At 46.4% G+C, this 19,256-nt stretch overlaps 1 protein-coding gene across 2 annotated transcripts in view; it reads right to left on the bottom strand.

Annotated features, from left to right (window-relative positions):
• PSTPIP1 (proline-serine-threonine phosphatase interacting protein 1) overlaps positions 1–18,144 on the bottom strand; it is a 45,440-nt gene extending 27,296 nt beyond the window's left edge. The window contains exons 1-2 of one of the 2 annotated variants that reach the window (XM_015568193.1): positions 17,908–18,144; positions 4,578–4,772 (exon numbers count right to left, since the gene is read on the bottom strand). Coding sequence is in view for 1 of the 2 variants with exons in the window: in XM_006754237.2 (XP_006754300.1) it covers positions 17,908–17,943 (36 nt within the window). In the remaining variant the exon portion in view is untranslated. The remainder of the gene's footprint in view (positions 1–4,577; positions 4,773–17,907) is intronic. The other variant, XM_006754237.2, reaches the window with a different exon arrangement.
• Between the last annotated feature and the right edge of the window lie 1,112 nt (positions 18,145–19,256).

Below are 19,256 nucleotides of genomic sequence, written 5' to 3'. Positions count from 1 at the left end.
ACAGAGAGGAAGGGAGAGAGACAGAGAGTTAGAAACATCGATGAGAGAAACATCGACCAGCTGCCTCCTGCACATCTCCCGCTGGGGATGTGCCCGCAACCCAGGTACATGCCCTTGACCGGAATCAAACCCGGGACCCTTCAGTCCGCAAGCCGACGCTCCATCCACTGAGCCAAACCGGTTTCGGCTCTTCCTTCTTCTTGAAGACCCTTCAACATTTCATGTAATACTGGTTTAGTGGTGATGAACTCATTTAGTTTTCTGTTGTCTGTGAAGTTCTTTATTTGACTTTCAATTCTAAATGATAGGTTTGGTGGGTAGAGTAATCTTGGTTGTAGGTCCTTGCTTTTATCACTTTAAATATTTCTTGTCAATCCCTTCTGGCCTGCAGTTTCTGTTGAGAAATTAGCTGACAGTTGTATGGGCGCTCCCTTGTAGGTAACTAACTGCTTTTCTCTTGCTGCTTTTAAGATTCTCTCTTTGTCTTTGGCATTTTAATTATGATGTGTCTTAATGTGAGCTTCTTTGGGTTCATCTTGTTTGGGACTCTCTGTGCTTCTTGGACCTGTATGTCTTTCTTTCACTATATAGGGGAAGTTTTTTATCATTATTTCTTCAAATAGGTTTTCAATTTCTTCCTCCCTCACTTCTCCTTCTGGAACCCCCATGATGCAAATGTTGGTATGCTTGAAGTTGTCCCAGAGGCTCCTTACACTATTTTTATGTTCTTGGATTCTTTTTATTTTTGCTCTTCTGATTGGGAATTTTTTGCTTCCTCATATTTCAAGTCACTGATATGATTCTGGGCATCCTCTACTCTACTTTTGATATCCTGTAAATTATTCTTCATTTCAGTTAGTGTAGCCTTCATTGCTGACTGGTCCTTTTTCATGTCTTTGATGTTCTCACTATTTCCTTGAAATTCTCACTAAGTTCCTTGACATTCTCACTTAGTCCCTTGAAGCTCTCATTAATTTCCTTGAGCAAACTTATAATCATTGTTTTGAGCTCTGAATCTAGTAATTTGCTTGCCTCCATTTCATTTAGTTCTTTTTGGAGATTTTTTTTGTTCTTTCATTTGTGACATGTTTCTTTGTCTCTGCATTTTGGCTACTTCCCTGTGTTTGTTTCTATGTATTAGGTAGAACTGCTATGTCTCCTGGAATTGGTACTATGAGCTTGTGTAGTAGGTGTCCTATAGGGTCCAGTGGCTCAGCCTTCCCAGTCCCACCTGAGTTGGGCACTCTAGGTGTGCCCTTTGTAGGCTGTGTGCATTGTCCTGTTGTAGTTGAGCCTTGATTGCTGTTGGCATCATGGGGAGGAATTGACCCCCAGGCCAACTGGCTGTAAGGACCAGCATGTCTATAGTGGGAGAGCTGCAGTGCAAGAGATATCCCTATGGAGCAGGACTGGCTTCAGTGGGGTGTTGGCGCTTACCAAGTCCGTCCTTTGAGTGTGTCACTCGTAGATGTGGTGGAGTTGTAATCTGATGTGGACTGAAGCTGTCCACTGGGTGCCCTGGCTCTGGGGCCTTCCAGGAAGTGCAAAGTCAGCCACTGCCTGTGCCCTGCCTAGAGCCAACCTGCAGATGGCTGATACTTATGTTGGGCTTGGAGGTTCCCAGAGAGGCCAAGCTGTGCACCTTAGCAAGCTGTTGCTAGTGCTGGGTCTGGGGCCACTTATTGAGAGGTCTGAGGCACACTGAGTCCAGCTGATGCTTGTTTGAGAGATTTTAGAAAAGTCTGAAGCCTGAGCCAGAATAGGCCATTTGTATGGAAAAGCCACTATAAACAGCTTGGGTGGGGCTGCAAATTGGATGGGGTGGGATCTCAGGGAATCATCAAGGTGGGCTGAACAGTGTGGACCAGATTGATGGAGACTCAGATATGGTGCCTGCCAGTCAGCTCTGTTGGGGGGAGGTGCCAACACTTTTTTCTGGGAGAAAGCTGCCCCTCGACTTCTTGCCCTCATGCCACACAAGTTAGTTTCTCCTTGTATGACCCTGGATCCTTTCAAACTGCTACTCTAGTGCTGGAGCTTAGAGTTTGAGTAAGTCTGCGCACTAGCCCTTTAAGAGGAATTGCCTGAGAGTCTAGCAGCCTCTATGTCACTCAGCCAAAATCCCTGCTGGTTTTTACAGCCTGAAATTATGGGGACTTCTCTTCCCAACACTGGACCCCTGGGCTGGGGATCTGGTGTGGGGCTGGGACCCCTTGCTCCTCATGAGGGGCCTCTGTGGCTAAGATATCCCTCCCAATTAAAAACACACCACATGTGGGTGTCGGACCAGCCTGTTCAATGCCTCCACCCCTCCTACCAGACTCAGTGTGGTTCCTTCTTTAATTCTCTAGCTGTAGGGCTTCTATTCAGCCAGATTTGAGGTGGTTATGAATGAAAGTTGTTCTGTATTTATTTATAATTTTGATGTGGTTTGGGGAGGCAGTGAGTACCAGAATTTACCTTGGTTTCTTGTCCATTCTTGAGGAAGGGTCCAAAACCCTTGAGGGCACTCAGCCAGGTAATTGGAAATCAGGTCAAGATTCAGCACCTAATGTCTTCTTTTCTTTCTTCAGAGACCCCAAGATAGCCTCAGAAACTGGGAAAAAGAGCTCCATTTCTCTGATCTCACACACCATATCCCCATCTCTCGGAGCTCAGAGAATCAAGGAAGCTTCCACACACTCTTGGAGGTAGAAGTCTACTGTCTTAAAGTCAAAGCTGGTGGTACTCCCGAGGAAGGTCAGATGTAGTAGGAAAGGGTAGAGGTAGCCCTAGTTATACTAACTGGCCCTGTGTCAAACCCAGCCCACACTCAGCAAACTCAGAATAGTGGTATCTTCAGGCCTGTAGTAATTAGGACCCCAAGCTTATTCTTTCTTCCGCATTCTTAGAAATTCCTTAGGCCTAGGCTCCACTGCCCACAGGGTGACAATCAGGGTGTCTGGACCTTAATTGGCCACTCAGGGCACCAGCAGAAGAAAGTTGTACCCCAAATCCTCTGCAGTCCTATTCTGGGGCCTGGGACAGCTTCAGTGTCCAGGCTGATGTTTCTGGGCTAAGCTGGGCCAGACTTCTATTTCTGTGGCTTTCATGGACAGCAATTTGCCCACTAACCAGCAAGGAGACTATGGCTTCTTGCCCCTCAGTCTCAGTCTCTTCCCTCCCTCTGGGCCTACAGGGCAGAAGGAAAATGAATCTGGAGGCCTCCTGCCCTTTCCCCATGAGGAGGTCACTCTAAGCTGGACATCAGCATTCAGGTCTGAACTCCACAGATCACCATAAGGAAGGCATCTTGTCCAGTGCCCTCTCCCCAGTCCTTGGGGAAACAGGTCCAGAGAAGTGAAGGGCCTAACTGAGATCACACAGATAGAAGTAGGACAAGGGACCTATTATTACTCCACGATGTGTCTGGGAGAAATGGCAAGGAGTTGAACAGTGAACTCTGACAGGATTCTAGCCCTGCAATAAGACACTCTCCTCCTTCTTGCCAGTCCATGCTCAACTAGAGTCTCCATAGGAATCCCTGTCCTTATTCTCAGAGTAGAAAGAGAAGCAAAATTGAAACTACATTGGCTGTTCTGGAGGAAGCAGAAGGCAGTGAGGGGCCTTGCAGGCCGAGTCCCCAGGAGCTCATGTCCCCAAAGTTCCACAAGCTCAAGAATCTTGTTCATTGTCTGCTCAGAGCCAGAGGCACTAGCAGGTGGTACTAGCAGGTGATACTACCATCACAAATGACTAGCTTATTATAAGAAAGTGCCTGACTCCCCAGGAGCTGCAACCTTCCTGAGACTGCACCCTCAGCCACCTCCTCAAGGGGGTGAGTTCTGATTCATTGTTCAGAGCTGGGAAGTATGCTGTTGAGGAAACAAATGTACTAATCATTCAATCAGTTAATCAGTTAATCAGTTGGTTCTCCAGGTCCACAGTACAAGACCCAGCACCAGATCACTCCATCCATAGTCCACCCTGACTTTCTCTTCCTGTACCCTACCAACTTCTTCCTCTAAATATCAAGAGCTCCTACTGGTCCCCCTCACTTATGGGCTCAGGCTGACATTTACAGAATGCCAATGCAACCAGAAGGAAGGTCTCTCACTTCTTTCTTTCCACCCACTGCCTCTGTCACCTGAAACCTGCCCATGGCTTTGCCCTTTGTGAAATTTCTATTTGTGGAGTCCACCTGCCACACACTTCACCAAGAACATCACAGCCATTATCTAATTGAAAACACACACCCAAGGAGGTAAGGATGGTGATGAGGAGGCCCAAGGTCACTCACCTGGTAAAGGTCAGAATCTGGGATACGAACTTAGGTTGGCCTATTCCCAAAGCCGCATACCTACACCAGTCATTCAATCCCATGAACTGTTTTTTAAAAATTTGAAACATCAGAAAAACTGATTTAAAATTATTTTTCAAAATTATCATTCAAATTCCTCTTCAGATCAGAGCTGTACTTCAGGTTATTCAGTTGAGGAATGCTGCCTTGGAGAAGGGCTGTGCTGGCTCTGCAGACAAAGCACTGACAGCCAGCAAGTAGCCAGAAGCCCCATAATGTGGCATCTAAGGTAACCCACCTTGAGATAGGATGCCAGGTGGCCAACAGATGCAGTTCCCTCCTTTGAGAGGCTTGCTCAAGCCAGATGTGGATCACAGGACTGCCATCTATGCTCTGTGGGTGGCCACTCTGGGTCTCACATTCCCCATGAAGGGACCAGATCAGGGCTACAGGCTATCTCTTGAGGCTTCTGGAGGAGGTACTCAGGAAAGCTCTTAGTATTATCCTGTTCTGCTCAGGGACAGCCCACCTGCTTCCCACTCTAGGTGGATCTGGGTGTGAACCATTGTCTAGGCCTGTGAGGTGGCCATGACCCTGCCATGCTCCTATTGGGTAGAGAAACATTTTCTGTATCCCCCATCACTTCCTTCTTTTCCTGCCCATATCACTCTTGGTAGCTTCACAGACCCAGGCTTTGAGGAAGTTACTTCCCTTCTTGGAACCTGGTTTCCTCATTGAGGAAGTGGTGTCAGAGGCCAATCTCTCTCCTGACCCTGATAGTCACCCCTCTAGAGCACAAACCCATCAGGACAGACTGGCTGCCAAGTCAGGGAGGTTGTCCAGGCTTTTTCTGACAGACTGGACAGAGTTCAGCAGACTAGATATGGATTCACATCCCATCTGGTGACCCTGGTTGTTCTCAACTTCTACTCTCTACTTCGACCCCCAGTCCTGGAAAAATGGTCTTAATAGTTCCTACCACCTAGGGTTAATCTGAGAAGTCAATGAAATCAGGTGATAATAGTGATCAGAACTTTCTCTGAGGCAGATACTGGGCTAAAATGATTACCCCCATGTTATAGCTGAAGACAAAGGAACCCAGAGAAGTTACCTAACCTGCAAAGCACAGCTGAGATTTGAACCCAGCTCTCCCAGACCAAGATCTTGGCTCTTAACCTCCCATTCCTTTACCTCTCTCCAAAGCCCCAAGCTCAGTGACTGTTCTGCAAATGGTAGGTCCCCTTGCCCTGCCCCATCTCTGCCTGTTGCACCACCCCCAACAGACAGAGCCTTCCCCCAGTGTGGCCAGCACCATCTACCCACCACAGCCAACACACTCTCCCCTACCAGAGGATCCATTTAAAAGGCTGCATACTCTTTTTCAAGTGCTCCTTTACATTGAATTTCAGAACATAAAGTACATCAGAGAACAGCTAAACCTCTAACTTTGGAGGGAGAAGCCTGAAATTTGGTTCCCATCTGCCAGGACTAAGATGGGCAGCATTGGTAAAGTCCCTTGCCCTCTCTGGGCCTTTCTGACTATGAAATGGCTATAAGGGGAAGAAGTGACCTTCAATTGACCTTCTAGTAGGGAGTTTCATATGTGTATGCTGGCTTTTGGAAGCCATGGCAACCAGTGGCAGTGTCTTACTTAGAGAAATCTGAAGTCAGGAGATGGGCTGGAGCTGCCTGGAGGCTGAGGGAAGAGTGAGGCTGGGTGGCTGGCCTGTCCAGGTATTGACACTGATATTTTACTTTGGAACTAAGTGGGGGCCACAGAAGGTAACTCAGAAGAGCATCCTGTAACTCTACCCTTGAGAACTGCCTGGCAGGGCGAGGGGAGGCACCAAAAGAAACTGTGTGGAGTGAACTGTTGGATATGATTACGAGGGGTCTAAGGCAGACAGCAGCAGAAAACGGGCAGATACTGCAGAAGGTACTACTCCAGGGGGGCAGGTTGGCAAAGAGCCTACCAAGGTATTCAGAAGAGGAAGAGCTGATCTGTGGACACCTACCACCTACTACACTTTCACCAGTTACAACAGCACCAGGAAAACAAATCTTTCACCCTTTTAGAGTCCTGTTCATGGAGATGTCAGGAACACCTGTAAGTCGGCGCTGGAATTAGCCTCCAGCATGCAGCAAGTATTCCAGCAAGTGGGTATGTGTAGAACATAGCAAGTGAAGAAATGGACCCTATTCTCTTTTCCCATCATAGGCTTCAAATACACAGATGAAGACTGGGAAGCTTTAAACTGAATGAGAGTGAAATTCTGATCTTAGTTTGTTGAACTGGAATAAGTTATATCTGAAAAGAACTAGAAAATCTCTAACACATGCCTCAGGGAGACTCTTAAGACAATGTGGCTTCATGACTGTTGGCTTGTGAGGTGCCCCATGGAGGAAACCAGACCATTTGCCTGCAGATTCAAAGGCTCATTACCCAGCACCTTTAAATAAACCAGACAGACTCATTCCCTCTACTTCTTATAATAGTTACAGAAATATGGAAACTGAGGCTCTGAGAGAGCAAGTCAATGAGTAGCAACCAGGCTCTTTCCCCTGCCCCTCGCCTATTACCCCACAGTGGGTCTCGCCTCCACTGTATTTATTCAGCAAACTGAGGAAGCCGAAGGACCAAACACTGCCCTGGATGGATGGATGGATGGATGGATGAATGGATGGATGACTAAGACTTCAGTAGAGTAGGCAAGCTGGTTCCTTACCCAGAGTATCCCAGAAGGAGGGTTGGATGAGGAGAAGATCCCAAGCCAAGGCCCTTGAGGAATCCTTGAGGAATAATGTCACCTGTAGATCTTTGTGGGGCCATTAGAAACAGAGGTTGTGTTCTTTTAAAAAAAATTTTTTTAAAAAAACAAAGAGCTTATAAATCCAAGAGCATGTCAGACATTAGAAAGGTTTTGTACAAGAATGGTAGGGTTAAAGCAGGAATCAATTTTCCTTTCTTCTACCTTCCAAAGCCATTATTAGATCTCTCTTCCCCACTGCTCAGCATGTGTTAGAGCTTTTCTAGGGAGAGATCTGTGGATGATGTCCTCAGAGCCCTAGGCAAGACTCAGGGGAATAAAAAAAAAAGAGACTTGGGGGGATAGACAGGGAGGCCAACTCCAGTTCAATACAAGGAAGTGTTTTCCAAGAGCTTAAGAGACCCCAGTTATGGAATGCAGGGAAAGCTGTCTCAACAGGTGACAGACACCTCTTCACTAGTGGTCTGTGAGCGGTTGGAGGTTCCACAGAGAAGACCTGTCCTTGTACTAGGTGTTTTCGGTCTAGATGTGTTCTGACCCAAGGTTTGGAAGGAACCATGAATAAACAGATAATTGTGAGATGATTTGCAGCTTTTCTAAGATAGTTCAGGATAGGTGTCACAGGGAGAGAATTGAGAAGGCATAGACAGACATTTATTTTTTAAGAACCAAATGTGATGTGGTTAGATGAGCTATTCTGGTTTAAGCTGGGCTGACAGGAGCTTGAGATTAGAAATATATTTCCATTGACCACCTTCCCTCCCCTGAGTCTGACAGATGGCCCTGCAGGGCCTCCCAGGGCTCCTCACCAGAGTAACTGAGAAGCCCAGCTGGCTAGTTCCCTAACACATCTGGGTCCCCTTGCCTTGGGTCCTCGCTTGGTCCCAACATGCTGGGAAGCCTGCAGGCCTGTGTCTGACAGTACCTTGAAACCTTCTGGAGACCCTGTGAGACTCTGAACTTTCAGGACCTCCCGGGAATCCGACATACCTAGATGAGGTTGAGGTGGGCAACACAAGCACCAAAAGAGGAGCTACTGTGTGCATCTGGTGTCTCTTATCTCAGTAAGAGTGACTGAAGGGTGCTATTGTTTGAGGACACTGAGGATGAGAGAAGTTTTATAATTTTTCCAGAACCAAACAGCAATTTCATGGGTGTTCCAGACTTTAGACCAAAGTCTGTCTGGCTTAAAAGCTTTGTTCTTTTAAATAGGCCTCCTCCATTATCAGGAAGGAAAAGTCTCCACTATCACAGTCCCCTCGCCCTGGTCTGTGATGACTGCCCACTTCCCCTCCACTATCTCAAATCTTAAAGGCCCAGCTCAATATCCTACTTCTTCCTTCTGCTTTATGAAACCAAAATGTATTGAAAACATAGAACAAGGAGGGGTTGGGATTGGGGATGAGCACAAGTCCAGGCAAAGAAAATGAGCCCCTCCGGTTTAAGAGCCTGGAAGTGTGATGCTCAAAACTGTAAGTCTTGAGTGAAAGGCAGCAATGAGAGATCTGAGGGGGTTGGACAGGTGTCTGAAGATGTGGCTTGAGGCCAGCTGAAGGAGAGTCCTGAATCAGGCAGAAAAAGGTATGGGGATTTCCTAGGAGCTTAATAGGAGCCAGGGCCAGGTTCAGGGAAAGGAACAGGGTAGGATGTCTATAGGGAGAGGCCAGTGTTCTTGATATCTTATCATCTCTAATTCACAGAGAAGTCCATTGTGCTGTTATTGTTCCATGTTACAGATGAACAACTGAGGCTCAGCAAAGTGAGTGAATAGTGTTCAGTCATAAAAAGGAATGAAATTCTGACACATGTTAAAATATGAGTGAACCTGAAAGACATTATGCTAAGTGAAGTAAACCAGATGCAAAAGGACAATTATTATATGAGGTTCCTACTTAGCAAATTCATAGAGAAAGAAAGTAGAAAGAAGTAGGAGAAAAGGGAGTGGAGATGGAGAATTATTGTTTAACTAGAGGCCCAGTGCATGACATTTATGCACTGGTAGGGTCCCTAGGCCTAGCCAGTGATCAGGGCCGATCGGGGCCTTCCAGCTGCTGGCTGGGGCCTCCCTTCATCCTGTGCCAGCCCCAGGTGGTGAGCGCATGTCATAGAGAGTGATCAAACCCCCGGTCTCTCGGTCGAGCTCCCACAGGGACACTTGGCTTATTAGCCTTTTTTATGTATAGATGGGTACAGAGTTTCTGTTTGGGATGATGAAATGGTCCAGAAATAGATAGTGGTGATGCTTGTATAACATTGTGAATGTACTTTATGCTACTGAATTGCACACTTACAATGGTTAACATGGTAAATTTTATGTTATGTATATTTATAATAATAAAAGCATAATATGCTAATTAGACTGGATAGCCAAATGACCTTCTGGACATCATTCCAGATGTCCTTCCAGATGAAGCTGCAGCAGCGGGGATGGAGGCAAAGATGGTTAGGATGAAGTCTTGGAGGCGGGGGCCGAGGCAGCGGTGGTTAGGGGTGATGAGGCAGGCAGGCAAGCAGTTAGGAGCGTTCAGGCAGTCAGGCAGGTGAGTAGTTAAGGGCATCAGGCAGGCAGGCAGAGTGGTTAGGGGCAATCAGGAAGGCAGCCGAATTGTTAGGGGTGATTAGTCAGGCAGGCAAGTGGTTAGGGGCAATCAGGCAGACAAGCAGAATAGTTAGGGATGATCAGGAAGGCAGGCAGGTGAATGGTTAGGAGCCAGCGGTTCTGGATTGTCAGAGGGATCCTGGATTGTGAGAGGATGCAGGCCGGGCTGAGGACACCCCACCTCCAGTTCATGAAGGTCGTGCACTGGGCCTCTAGTTTACTAAAATAAAAAAGTAATTGTATAAGATTATAAGGTTAAAAAACAAAACTAACCTCTACCCTCTACTCATTCACAAGGGAGTAAAATGTAGTCATGTAAATGGTAAAAGCCAGATGTCTGTTCCTTAGCAATGGCAGCGCATCCAGGATCACCACTGTTATCTACACCAATGATTCTCAACTGTGTCTCACTTTGGAAACACTGGAGAACTTTGAGAAATATTGATACTCAGTCCCCATCTCCAAATTCAGAGGTAATTGGCTTGGGATGTGGCCCAGACATTGGGATTTTTTAAGAACTACAGTCCTACAAGATCTGGCTCCCTGTTACATTTCTGACCTGATTTCCAATTACTCTTTACCTCATCTCTCTACCCCAGTCACATAGGCCTCTTTGTTGTTTCTTGAAGCACTCTCCTGCCTCAGTTCATCACCTCCTCCTCTCATCTCCTGTATGGCTTAGCATCTGTTTTTTTCATTTCCATAGCTAGGAAGCCCTGAGTATCAACTGGCCACTCCATCCCCACCCTGACTGCTACTTGAGCTCCAGCTAGCACTTCCTGTTACCCAATAGTAGGTGGCCTGTCAACATCAGCAGAAGTGGCTGTCACTCATCTGCCTGTATGGTCATCAATTGCTCAGGGTTCTAAGTCTCAGCAAACCACAACACCCTCCCTCTAACCCCAAAGGGCTCTCTGATCCAGGCCTGAGAAGATAGCAGCCAGGCCTGGCCCATTAGCCCCAAAATCCATCTGGGTGGCATCCCCAGGCACACATCCCCTTGGTTTTCTCCCTGTAAAATAGAAATAATACCAAACTCACAGGGCTATTGTTGGAATTAAATGCATCTTGTCACTTGAAGCCATGGGAAGGGTCTCTAATGGTGAAATTTAATATGCAATGGTGAACAGAGTTGGAAAGGAATTCTGAGAATAGGAGAATCCACATATGAGGCTCACCCTAAAGTATAGTGCATATCCAATTATAAATCTGGGTCCCTTGGGACCTGTTCTATGAAAGGCAGCAGAAGGTAGTCCCTTTAGCATTGCCCTGAGCCTCCCCATCTTCTTAGGTGAACATCACTCTGACATCCTACAGATATGGAAACTGAAGTTCAGACAGGGGAAATGATTCTCCAAGGCTCCCAGCAAGTGAGGTTGAAGGCCAGGTGAGGCTTCAAAGAAGCTTGTTCCCTTCTGAGCCTCAAAAAGGGGAATTACTGAGCCTGTAAGAAAGGGACCATCTGGAGCTATCACAGTGGGGAGCCCTGGTGTGAGCAGCCCTCAAGGCACAGGGCACCACTGTCTCTTGCTGGAAGCCAACGGTTTTAGCTTCTACCCCAAGTTCCTTTCATTGTGTAGTTCATAGTGTTTGTTAGGCTCTGGGTGAGGAGGGAGGGTATCCTGCCCACAACTTGTAGCCTTCAACCCCCTTTGCATGAGAGGAAACATCCACCACTGGAGAGGTTGCAAAAAGGCAGAAAACAGTATCTCTGTCACCATCTAAGTCTTGTCAGGACTTTTCACAATCCAGCTGGGATCTTCCCTTCCTACTCTGAACGATCCTTTAGGCCAGAAAGCTGTCTCCCAAACCCACTGTGCCCACTCCCCCTCCACACCTTTGCCCATGTCATCCTTCCACCTGGAGTGTCACTTGTCCTTCTGCCATTTTCCAAATCCTCACCCACTCTTTGAAAGCCCAAGCAAGGCCCTTCCTTTCCTTTTCAGGTGCTACCTTAGTTGTGGATAGGTATTAGGAGCAGCAAGAAAAAGCCCCCAGGTTCCTGGAAATCACAGTGCAAAGAGGGTCATTGAGAAGCAGATCTTGTTTTCCACCAAAGATAAAATCAAAGGTTTGGGCTACAATCTTGACCCAGGACACTACAGCCAGTAAATCCTATAGGTGACTGTCCGCAGGCATTGCAAAAACGGAGCAAGCACAACCACACACCTCTCTAATCTACTATTACCATCAGACAGTTGGCCACGTCCTGTGGAATGAGAACAGATGAGCCAAATTCTCAGGTCCTCTGGCAGGGTTGGGGGCGTGGGAGGAGGATGAGGGGTTCATGTACTACAACGTGTGCACAGAGTATATGAAAGAAGAATGCTATTGAACCACAATTTTTGCCTAAAATTAGCATCTCGGCCTTGCAAACAGGACTTTCTTAGTTTTGTTTACAGATATTTTTCTTTTAATGACATATGTTATCTGTGATCACTTGCATTAAATTAGAGGAGAAATGAAAAAAAAAAAAAACACCCTGCTTCCAAGACCATAGAAACCAATGCCATCCTTTTATCCTACAGGAGTTATAATTGAACCAAGAACAAACTAGCCAATTGCCTTGAATTCAGTTGCAGAGCATGATGGCATCTGACAGACCTTCACGAGAGCCCTTGCTTTGCCCTAGACATGTGATCATAGAATAGCCTTTGACCTGCCCATGGCTCTGTGTAGGAGATGGAAGGGCATTGACAACCCTTCGGTGCAGGGTGGGCTTGGATACATGTGGAGTGACTGCCACAGTACCTGGCTTTTATTAGGTACTCAGCAAACAGGCACTGTTACTACTCCTCTGGGTTGATTTAAGTAGCTGGGACTTGGATAAAAATATATTCATGGAACTTGAAATAAATGTCTCCCTTTTCATTTTTATTTTAATTTAAAATTTTAACTAAGTAATACATGTACATAGTCTAAAAATTAAACAGTATAAAAAAGTGAAAGCACTCACTGCTACCAGCCCTGTTCCCCACCAATTTCTTTTCTTTCACTTCCCCAAAAGGTCATCACTTTAATTAGTTCTCTGTGCGTCATTCCAGAGATTCTCATTGTTAAAACAAGCCTAAGCTAATATAAATGCTTATTTCCCCCAGTTTTCACAGGAGGTTGAATACCAGACACACACCCAGTTTGGTTCTGTGCTTTTTACACAAAACACCATGTCTTGAAGAACTCTCCTAAGTAGTACAGAGAGAACTTCTGTCCTCTTTCTTTCTGACAGCCATGACCAGGGAGACACTGACAAGGCAGTTGGAAAGGTGGAACAGCCAGGCCTCCCTCTCTTGCCTCTAAGTCCCTATTGCTCCGGGAGGACCTGCTCCTCAGCCACTGGCCTCCTCAGCCTTCAAGGCCATAGGGCCTGCCCTACTGCAAGTCCTCGTGCAGTGTCTGAGTTGACTTTCGTTCTCAGCAGAGCCCCTCTCAGGTTGGTCTTCCAGCTCCTATCTAGTCAGAGGGGTATGAGGGGTTCCAAAGGATCTGCTAGTGCCAAATGCTAGAGAACCCCCACTTTCTTACTCAGGAATATCTCCTTTTCTGGGAATCTACCCAAGGAAGTAATCCTCAAATGCAGACTTTGATACACAAAGATCTACCCATTGCATCACTGTCTATAATAAATAATTGGCAATAATCTAAATGTGCAACAGTAGAGGATTGAACAAATAAATCATAGCATGTCCACCAAATCCACAAGCTGTAGGACTATACAGTCATTAGCAATGTTGTTTTGAAGACAAGGAAACCATATCCACAACCATATGTTCAAAACGGAATTATGTTGAAAGGGTGAGGGGGCAGGTCTTATAACAATGTGAATGTAATTATGGATCTGGACTGTACATTTAAAATGGTTAAGATGGTAAATTTTATGTTAGGTGTATTTTTCCATGATTAAAAATAAATTTTAAAATGCAAGAAAATTAGCTTGTACCTATGTTAACAATCTTAGAGAAACACGGCAAAATATTACCAGCTATCTCTGTGTGATGAAACTACTAAGGCTGTTTTATTCCTGTTTTTGTGTTTGTTTGTTTTTTTTCTATTTTTCCACTTTCCTTTTAGGATCTTATATTTTTTGCTTTTAAAGTATGTTCATAGCTTTAAGTGTCCAGAACAGAACAGGTACCCAATGGACATCAACTGCTCCTGATTTTCCATGAAGTCCTGGGGCCACTATTGGCAGGTCTGAGGTAATGGACAGGCAGCTTTAGGACAGGTCAAAAATGGGGTCCTTCTCTGTAGTCTCCTAAATGAGGAACCTCAGAATCTCAAAACTGGGAAGGGGAAGAAGCTACATCAGCTGAGTGGACACATGGGGGAGGGGTGGGCCCAGCCTCAGTCCCATGTGCTTCCCTTGTAATTCATGCCCCCACCCAGGGAGTAGTACTTTCCTCTGTCCTCTGTCTCTTGGGGTCCTCAGATGCTCCATGCTTGGCACAGAGCTTTCCAGATGAAGCTGGACACCAGCTTAAAAGAGGGGAGGTGTGACCTCAAAGCAGAAGGAAAATTTCAGGCCTATTCTCAGTCCCCTGTGGTGGCTTCTGCCTAAAGGTGGGTCACAGTGGTGGTGAGAGGTCACTGTAGTAACTCTGGCCTAGCCTCCTCAGGTCCTTATTTTTCCTTTTAATAACCCCAAAAGTGGTAGGATGTAGATATCAATAAAACCTGGTCCAGGACTAGAGCTTTTCTCTTAAAACAATATCCAGTGACTTTTTTTTGCAAAGACCATTAGATATATAGGTCTGGGAGAGAGTGAGACAGTGGGAAGGATAAACACATCTCAGAGCCCTGCTCCACTTGGTACACAAGGTCTGGCCCAGTTATCAGGGAACCTGAGTTTCCAGCACTGGATGGTGACTTCCTTGAGGGCAAGATGGTCTCATTCATCTGATTGGATGTAGGGGTGAGGCTGAGTAGTATAGTTTAAACCACCTAGTCTAGAACCCTGCTTAACAAATATTTGTAAATATAACTAAAGTGAAATGGAGGAGAAAATAGGTTCAGGAAGGCAGGTGGGACCATGTAGATATTCACTGTTCATTCATTTATTCTACAAACATTGACTGAGTATATACCCCACTTGTCAGCCCTGTGCTCAGGATGCAGACATATGTTTCTTACAATGCAGTTTGGTTGTCTGCTGGAGCACAGCCACTGGAGAGGAGAGCTGTGTGTATGGGAGGGGTGAGGGGCAGCATCCTGTCTTCTCTAGGCTTCTATGCCCCTCTGACTTGGTGCTGAGGCAGGTTATTGAAGAGCTAAGGCCTTCTCAGCTTGGGCATCTTTATTCTCAGCCTCAGCTTTGTTTCACTGACAGACCCTGCTCTGAGGCTCAGCTACAAACTTCGTGCAAAGCCATGATGCTCTTTATTCTTTATCCTGGTGTGTGTTTAATATATATCAAATTATCCCTTCCCTCCCTACATGGCTAGCCCTACTCTCACCTCATTCCCACAGCAGCCTGCATCTGAATGCTCTGCCACAGATAAAAGAAGGCTATAAATACTGTGTGGAAACACTGATAACTTTGCAAATACAGGCCCACTGAGGGATAGAACTTTCTACTCGTATGCTGAATGTTTCCACCACTTATGAGCCATTCTGTTTGCTTTTTATACTTTTTTTTGTCTCCTCTCTTGATATCAGGCTACCAGATATTTGTTAAACTATCTCTAAAAGTTCAGGTCCACCAATATTTATCAATCACCAATATATATCAGGTTCCATGGAGAAGCCTACTAATTGCTACGTATATCGGTTAAAAAAATCACATGACTGATCTTGTAAAAAATATGGGTAAAATCAGAGTTCATAGGCCCTACCTATAAGCTATGGGCCATCTAGTACAAGTAAAGTATATGGGCTTTAATTTAAGCTCTTAGCTCCTTAAAAATGACTTTTGTTTCTCTCCTTACTATTAGCTAGTGCCAGAAACAGGGCTGGTGACACCTGTGTTCTAGAAAGTTGAGATTGCCAGATAATTAAAGTACTTTGGTGTTGGAAATGATTTTTCTAGGGCTTCTTACCACTATTAAAGACTAGTCATTTTTAGTATGCTGCCAAGCTTCAGGGTTTAATGATATTGCCTTGGGCTGGTGTAGGGGAAAATAGTAGAGGGGGCAGGCTGTGCTCTATCCCTAACATCCCATGGCAGTTAGATCAGTATGCCTTTTGTGTTTTACAGATTTATGTATAAATGGAGCTTCAAAACTTCTATAAACCTTGTCTTACCTCCCTACTTCTCTGAGAGGTAGGAAGGACAGAATTTTTTTGTCCATTTCACCAATGTGGCCCCAAAATTTAGTGATCTGCCATGTTGATAGAGAATAATGAAGCACCCGGGGTGAAAACCCAGGCACTGGGTTCAACTGTTGGGTTCAATCCAAGCTTTATGATCTTGGGCAAGTTACTTAAGCTCTCTTAATTTTCCCACCAAAATGTGGAAAACAAAAAACTACTTCATTTGTTTAAAAGAGTGAATTGACACATGTTTCTGTGAGTGTTAGATGCCCTCATGGTCTGAGGGTCAGGGAGTGGTGCTAGAATTCAAAGCCCTGGGAACAATGAGGATGACAGTGAACTTTTGAGGCATTTGCCAGGGTCAGTCAGTATGACAGGCTTCCACAAATCACTTCTCTCCCAGATGTGGCCTTCTCCAGGGAAGCTGTACCCCAAGTCAGGCCCAGGGAGCCAGCAGTAGAGGACAGGAGGCACCTGGAGCCCATGAAGCTCACAGTGGCTCAGAGGTGGGGCAAGTGCAGAGTGTGGCTCAGGAAGCTGCTTTCTTGCTGCTGATTCTGTTGCTGCTGCTACTGCCACACCCTGCTTCCTCATACACTATCTCCTACTGCTCAGATCTCCTTGCCCCCAGCTCTGCCCTAGGGAAGGTGGGCCCAGGCACTCTGGTGTGGGATAGATGTCCTGGAGGGAAAACAATCAGGGTATCCTGGCCACAGAGCAACCTGGGTTTTCAGGCCTTATCATTTTCCCCAACCTTATACTCCAAGTCAGAGCAATGATGTGGTGACTCACCACTCCCTGCCTCCCTCACTGTAGCCACCTATCCATCCCCTTTTGTAATCCCCAGCTGCCAACCTGGTGGTGGGATTGGCTAAATCAAGTCTGTCTCCATTGACTCCTCTGGGTCGGTCCCACTCCTTCTTTGTAGAGATGGGGAAACGGAGGTCCAGAGAGGCACAGAGTGCCCTACCCAGGCAGCCCTGTAGCCACTGTGTGGTCAGAGTAGGCACGAAACAGGTCACTCACATGCTGGTCACAGGTCCCAAAAAGGACCCAGGGAGGGGAGGCTGTTGACTGAGGCAAAGGGCCATGGAGTCCTCTATGGGGCTGAAAGGGGGGCTCTTGGGACAATCACATTCCTCAGCTCTAACCACAGAGGTCTCAGCTTTCCCCCTTGAGCACTGGAGACAGCCCGAAGTCCAGGAGCAGAGGAGAAAGCTGAAAACAGCCAGAAAAACCAGAGGGGATTTGAGGCCCAAACTGGACTTGAAGGCTGTGTGGCCTGGGCCAAGCCACCAGCCGGGTGCCATTCTCTCATGGAAGAAAAGATTTGATTTACCTCTGCACTGAATCTAAGAAAGTGAGCAAGGAATTGACCAGCCCTCCTGCCTCTTCAAAGGGTCCCTAAGGACTGCAAGGAAGGGGGTTTGGGTGAGGGAAGAGAATTACTATTTGAATGCCAGCAATGTACTAGAGACTTTGTTACATTTGATTACCATGTTTAATCCTCCCAGTAGACTGGTATATTTATTAATATTAACCTCCACTACATAGGTAGGGCAAATGAGACTTAGAGAAGTAAAATAACTTATCTAGCCCTTAAATAGCAGAGTCAATATCTCAATTTGTTTGGTCCCCAAACCTGTGACCCATTCCCTTCTTTTCTTCATTTGGCCTCCTCAAATTCCCACCCACATATTGGACTCTCTTCTCAAAAAATTCTGCTTTGGGGAGAGGCTCACTTGGAGGAGAAACCAGTCCTTGGGTACAGGGGATATCTCTCACTCACTGTCTTGAAGCTTGCAAAGAAATCATACCCCAGGCTGAGGACCCCCTTTATCTTACAACTTAGAAGGAACGGTGGCCCAGGTTACCTTCACAGATACAAAATACAATCACTATTTTTATGAGAAAATCTCTCTCTTCCCTTGACCACATCCCAATCAACTACCTTGGGGAAATTTCAGCCAATCTTCCCATTCTACTTGTTTAACTCCCTGACAGTCTTCACTCACCCAAAAGGCATCTCTGAATTGAAGCTGGGGCATCATCCTCAGGCTGCCACGACAAAGATTTCTCTCCTCCCACAGACAGAGCTGAACGAGATCCAGGAACCAGGCACACTGTCCCAGTCCTAACAGTGTTGACCCAGTCTTCCCCCGACTTGGCTGATGCTGTCTGCAACACCTCAGAAGACACCCGCAAGCTAGAGATGAGCTGCCAGAGGTAGTAAAAGAGCTGTCTATTTTGTTTAGGGCTAGAATCAGCAGCAAAATGAGGAAGGAGCAGTGCCCAGTGATGTGAGGGCGGGTTCTGGTTTCCGGCCCAACCCCTTGCCAGCCCCATGGTGATGGAGGACAGTCCAGGCTGCAAGACTTAGGAGGAATGCCAGCCCCAGGTGGGAGGCAGTGGCCAGAGGGAGAGGCAGGTAGGTACATAGGCTAGGTGGGCAGGCAGTCTGTGCAGAAAGGTTTGTGCAATCTCCCCTTAGGTGCAGGCATCAGGCCCCTCACCCACAGGAAGTAGAGCTGCTGTGCTCCTGTGTGCAGCTCCGCCTGCCACTTGCCTCCCTCCTGTTCTCCTCCACTTGCCGCCTTCTGATGTCCTAGTTGAGACATTCTCAGAGGCCATAAACTTAGGGAGCCTGAAGTCACAGAAGGCGAGGGAAAGGAGGGGTCAGGAATCAGGGGTGCTGTTGCCCACCATCCCAGCCTCACTCCAGACCAGGTACATAAATGCTAGACTCTCCATCCCTTACCAGCAAACCATTTGGGGGAAGAGGGCTTCCCTAGGACTAGCACATCACTATCATTCACCAAATCCTGACTACATGGTGTCCCAATCCATATCCTACCCTCAAGGAGTCTGGGGGCAAATGCAACTGCATTCTAGGGGACCGGCTATAGGGACATCAAGGTGGGGTGAGTGGGTAACTAGCCAATGGAAAACAGCTTGAGGCTTTACGGACACTGACCTTCTGTCCCCCAAGTCTCCACATTAGACACTTTCTGGGGCAGGAAACTCCTCTAAAGATGTCTTCAGGCCAGAAGAATGTAGTTGAACCAAGAGAGACAGCATTATAAAGGTACAGATGTTGGAGTTCAAAAACTCAGATTGAGGCCCACTTTCTTTTTTGTCTGGGCCCTACCCTTCAGTGGTTGAGGAAACTTAATTTTTTTTTTATTGCTTAAAGTATTACAAAGAGTATTACATATGTCTCCTTTTTTCCCCCCGCCCTTGACAATCCCCTGGCCTCCCCTACCCCCCAGTGTCTTATGTCTGTTGGTTATGCTTATATGCATGCATACAAGTCCTTCGGTTGATCTCATAGGGCAGAAAAGAGATAAGCAATAATCCAATTTTT

Source organism: Myotis davidii, unplaced genomic scaffold, assembly GCF_000327345.1.
Source record: "Myotis davidii unplaced genomic scaffold, ASM32734v1 scaffold1052, whole genome shotgun sequence".
Lineage (NCBI taxonomy): Eukaryota > Metazoa > Chordata > Mammalia > Chiroptera > Vespertilionidae > Myotis > Myotis davidii.
The sequence above is the reverse complement of the archived record's forward strand: the minus strand, read 5'-3'. Positions and strand labels throughout refer to the sequence as shown.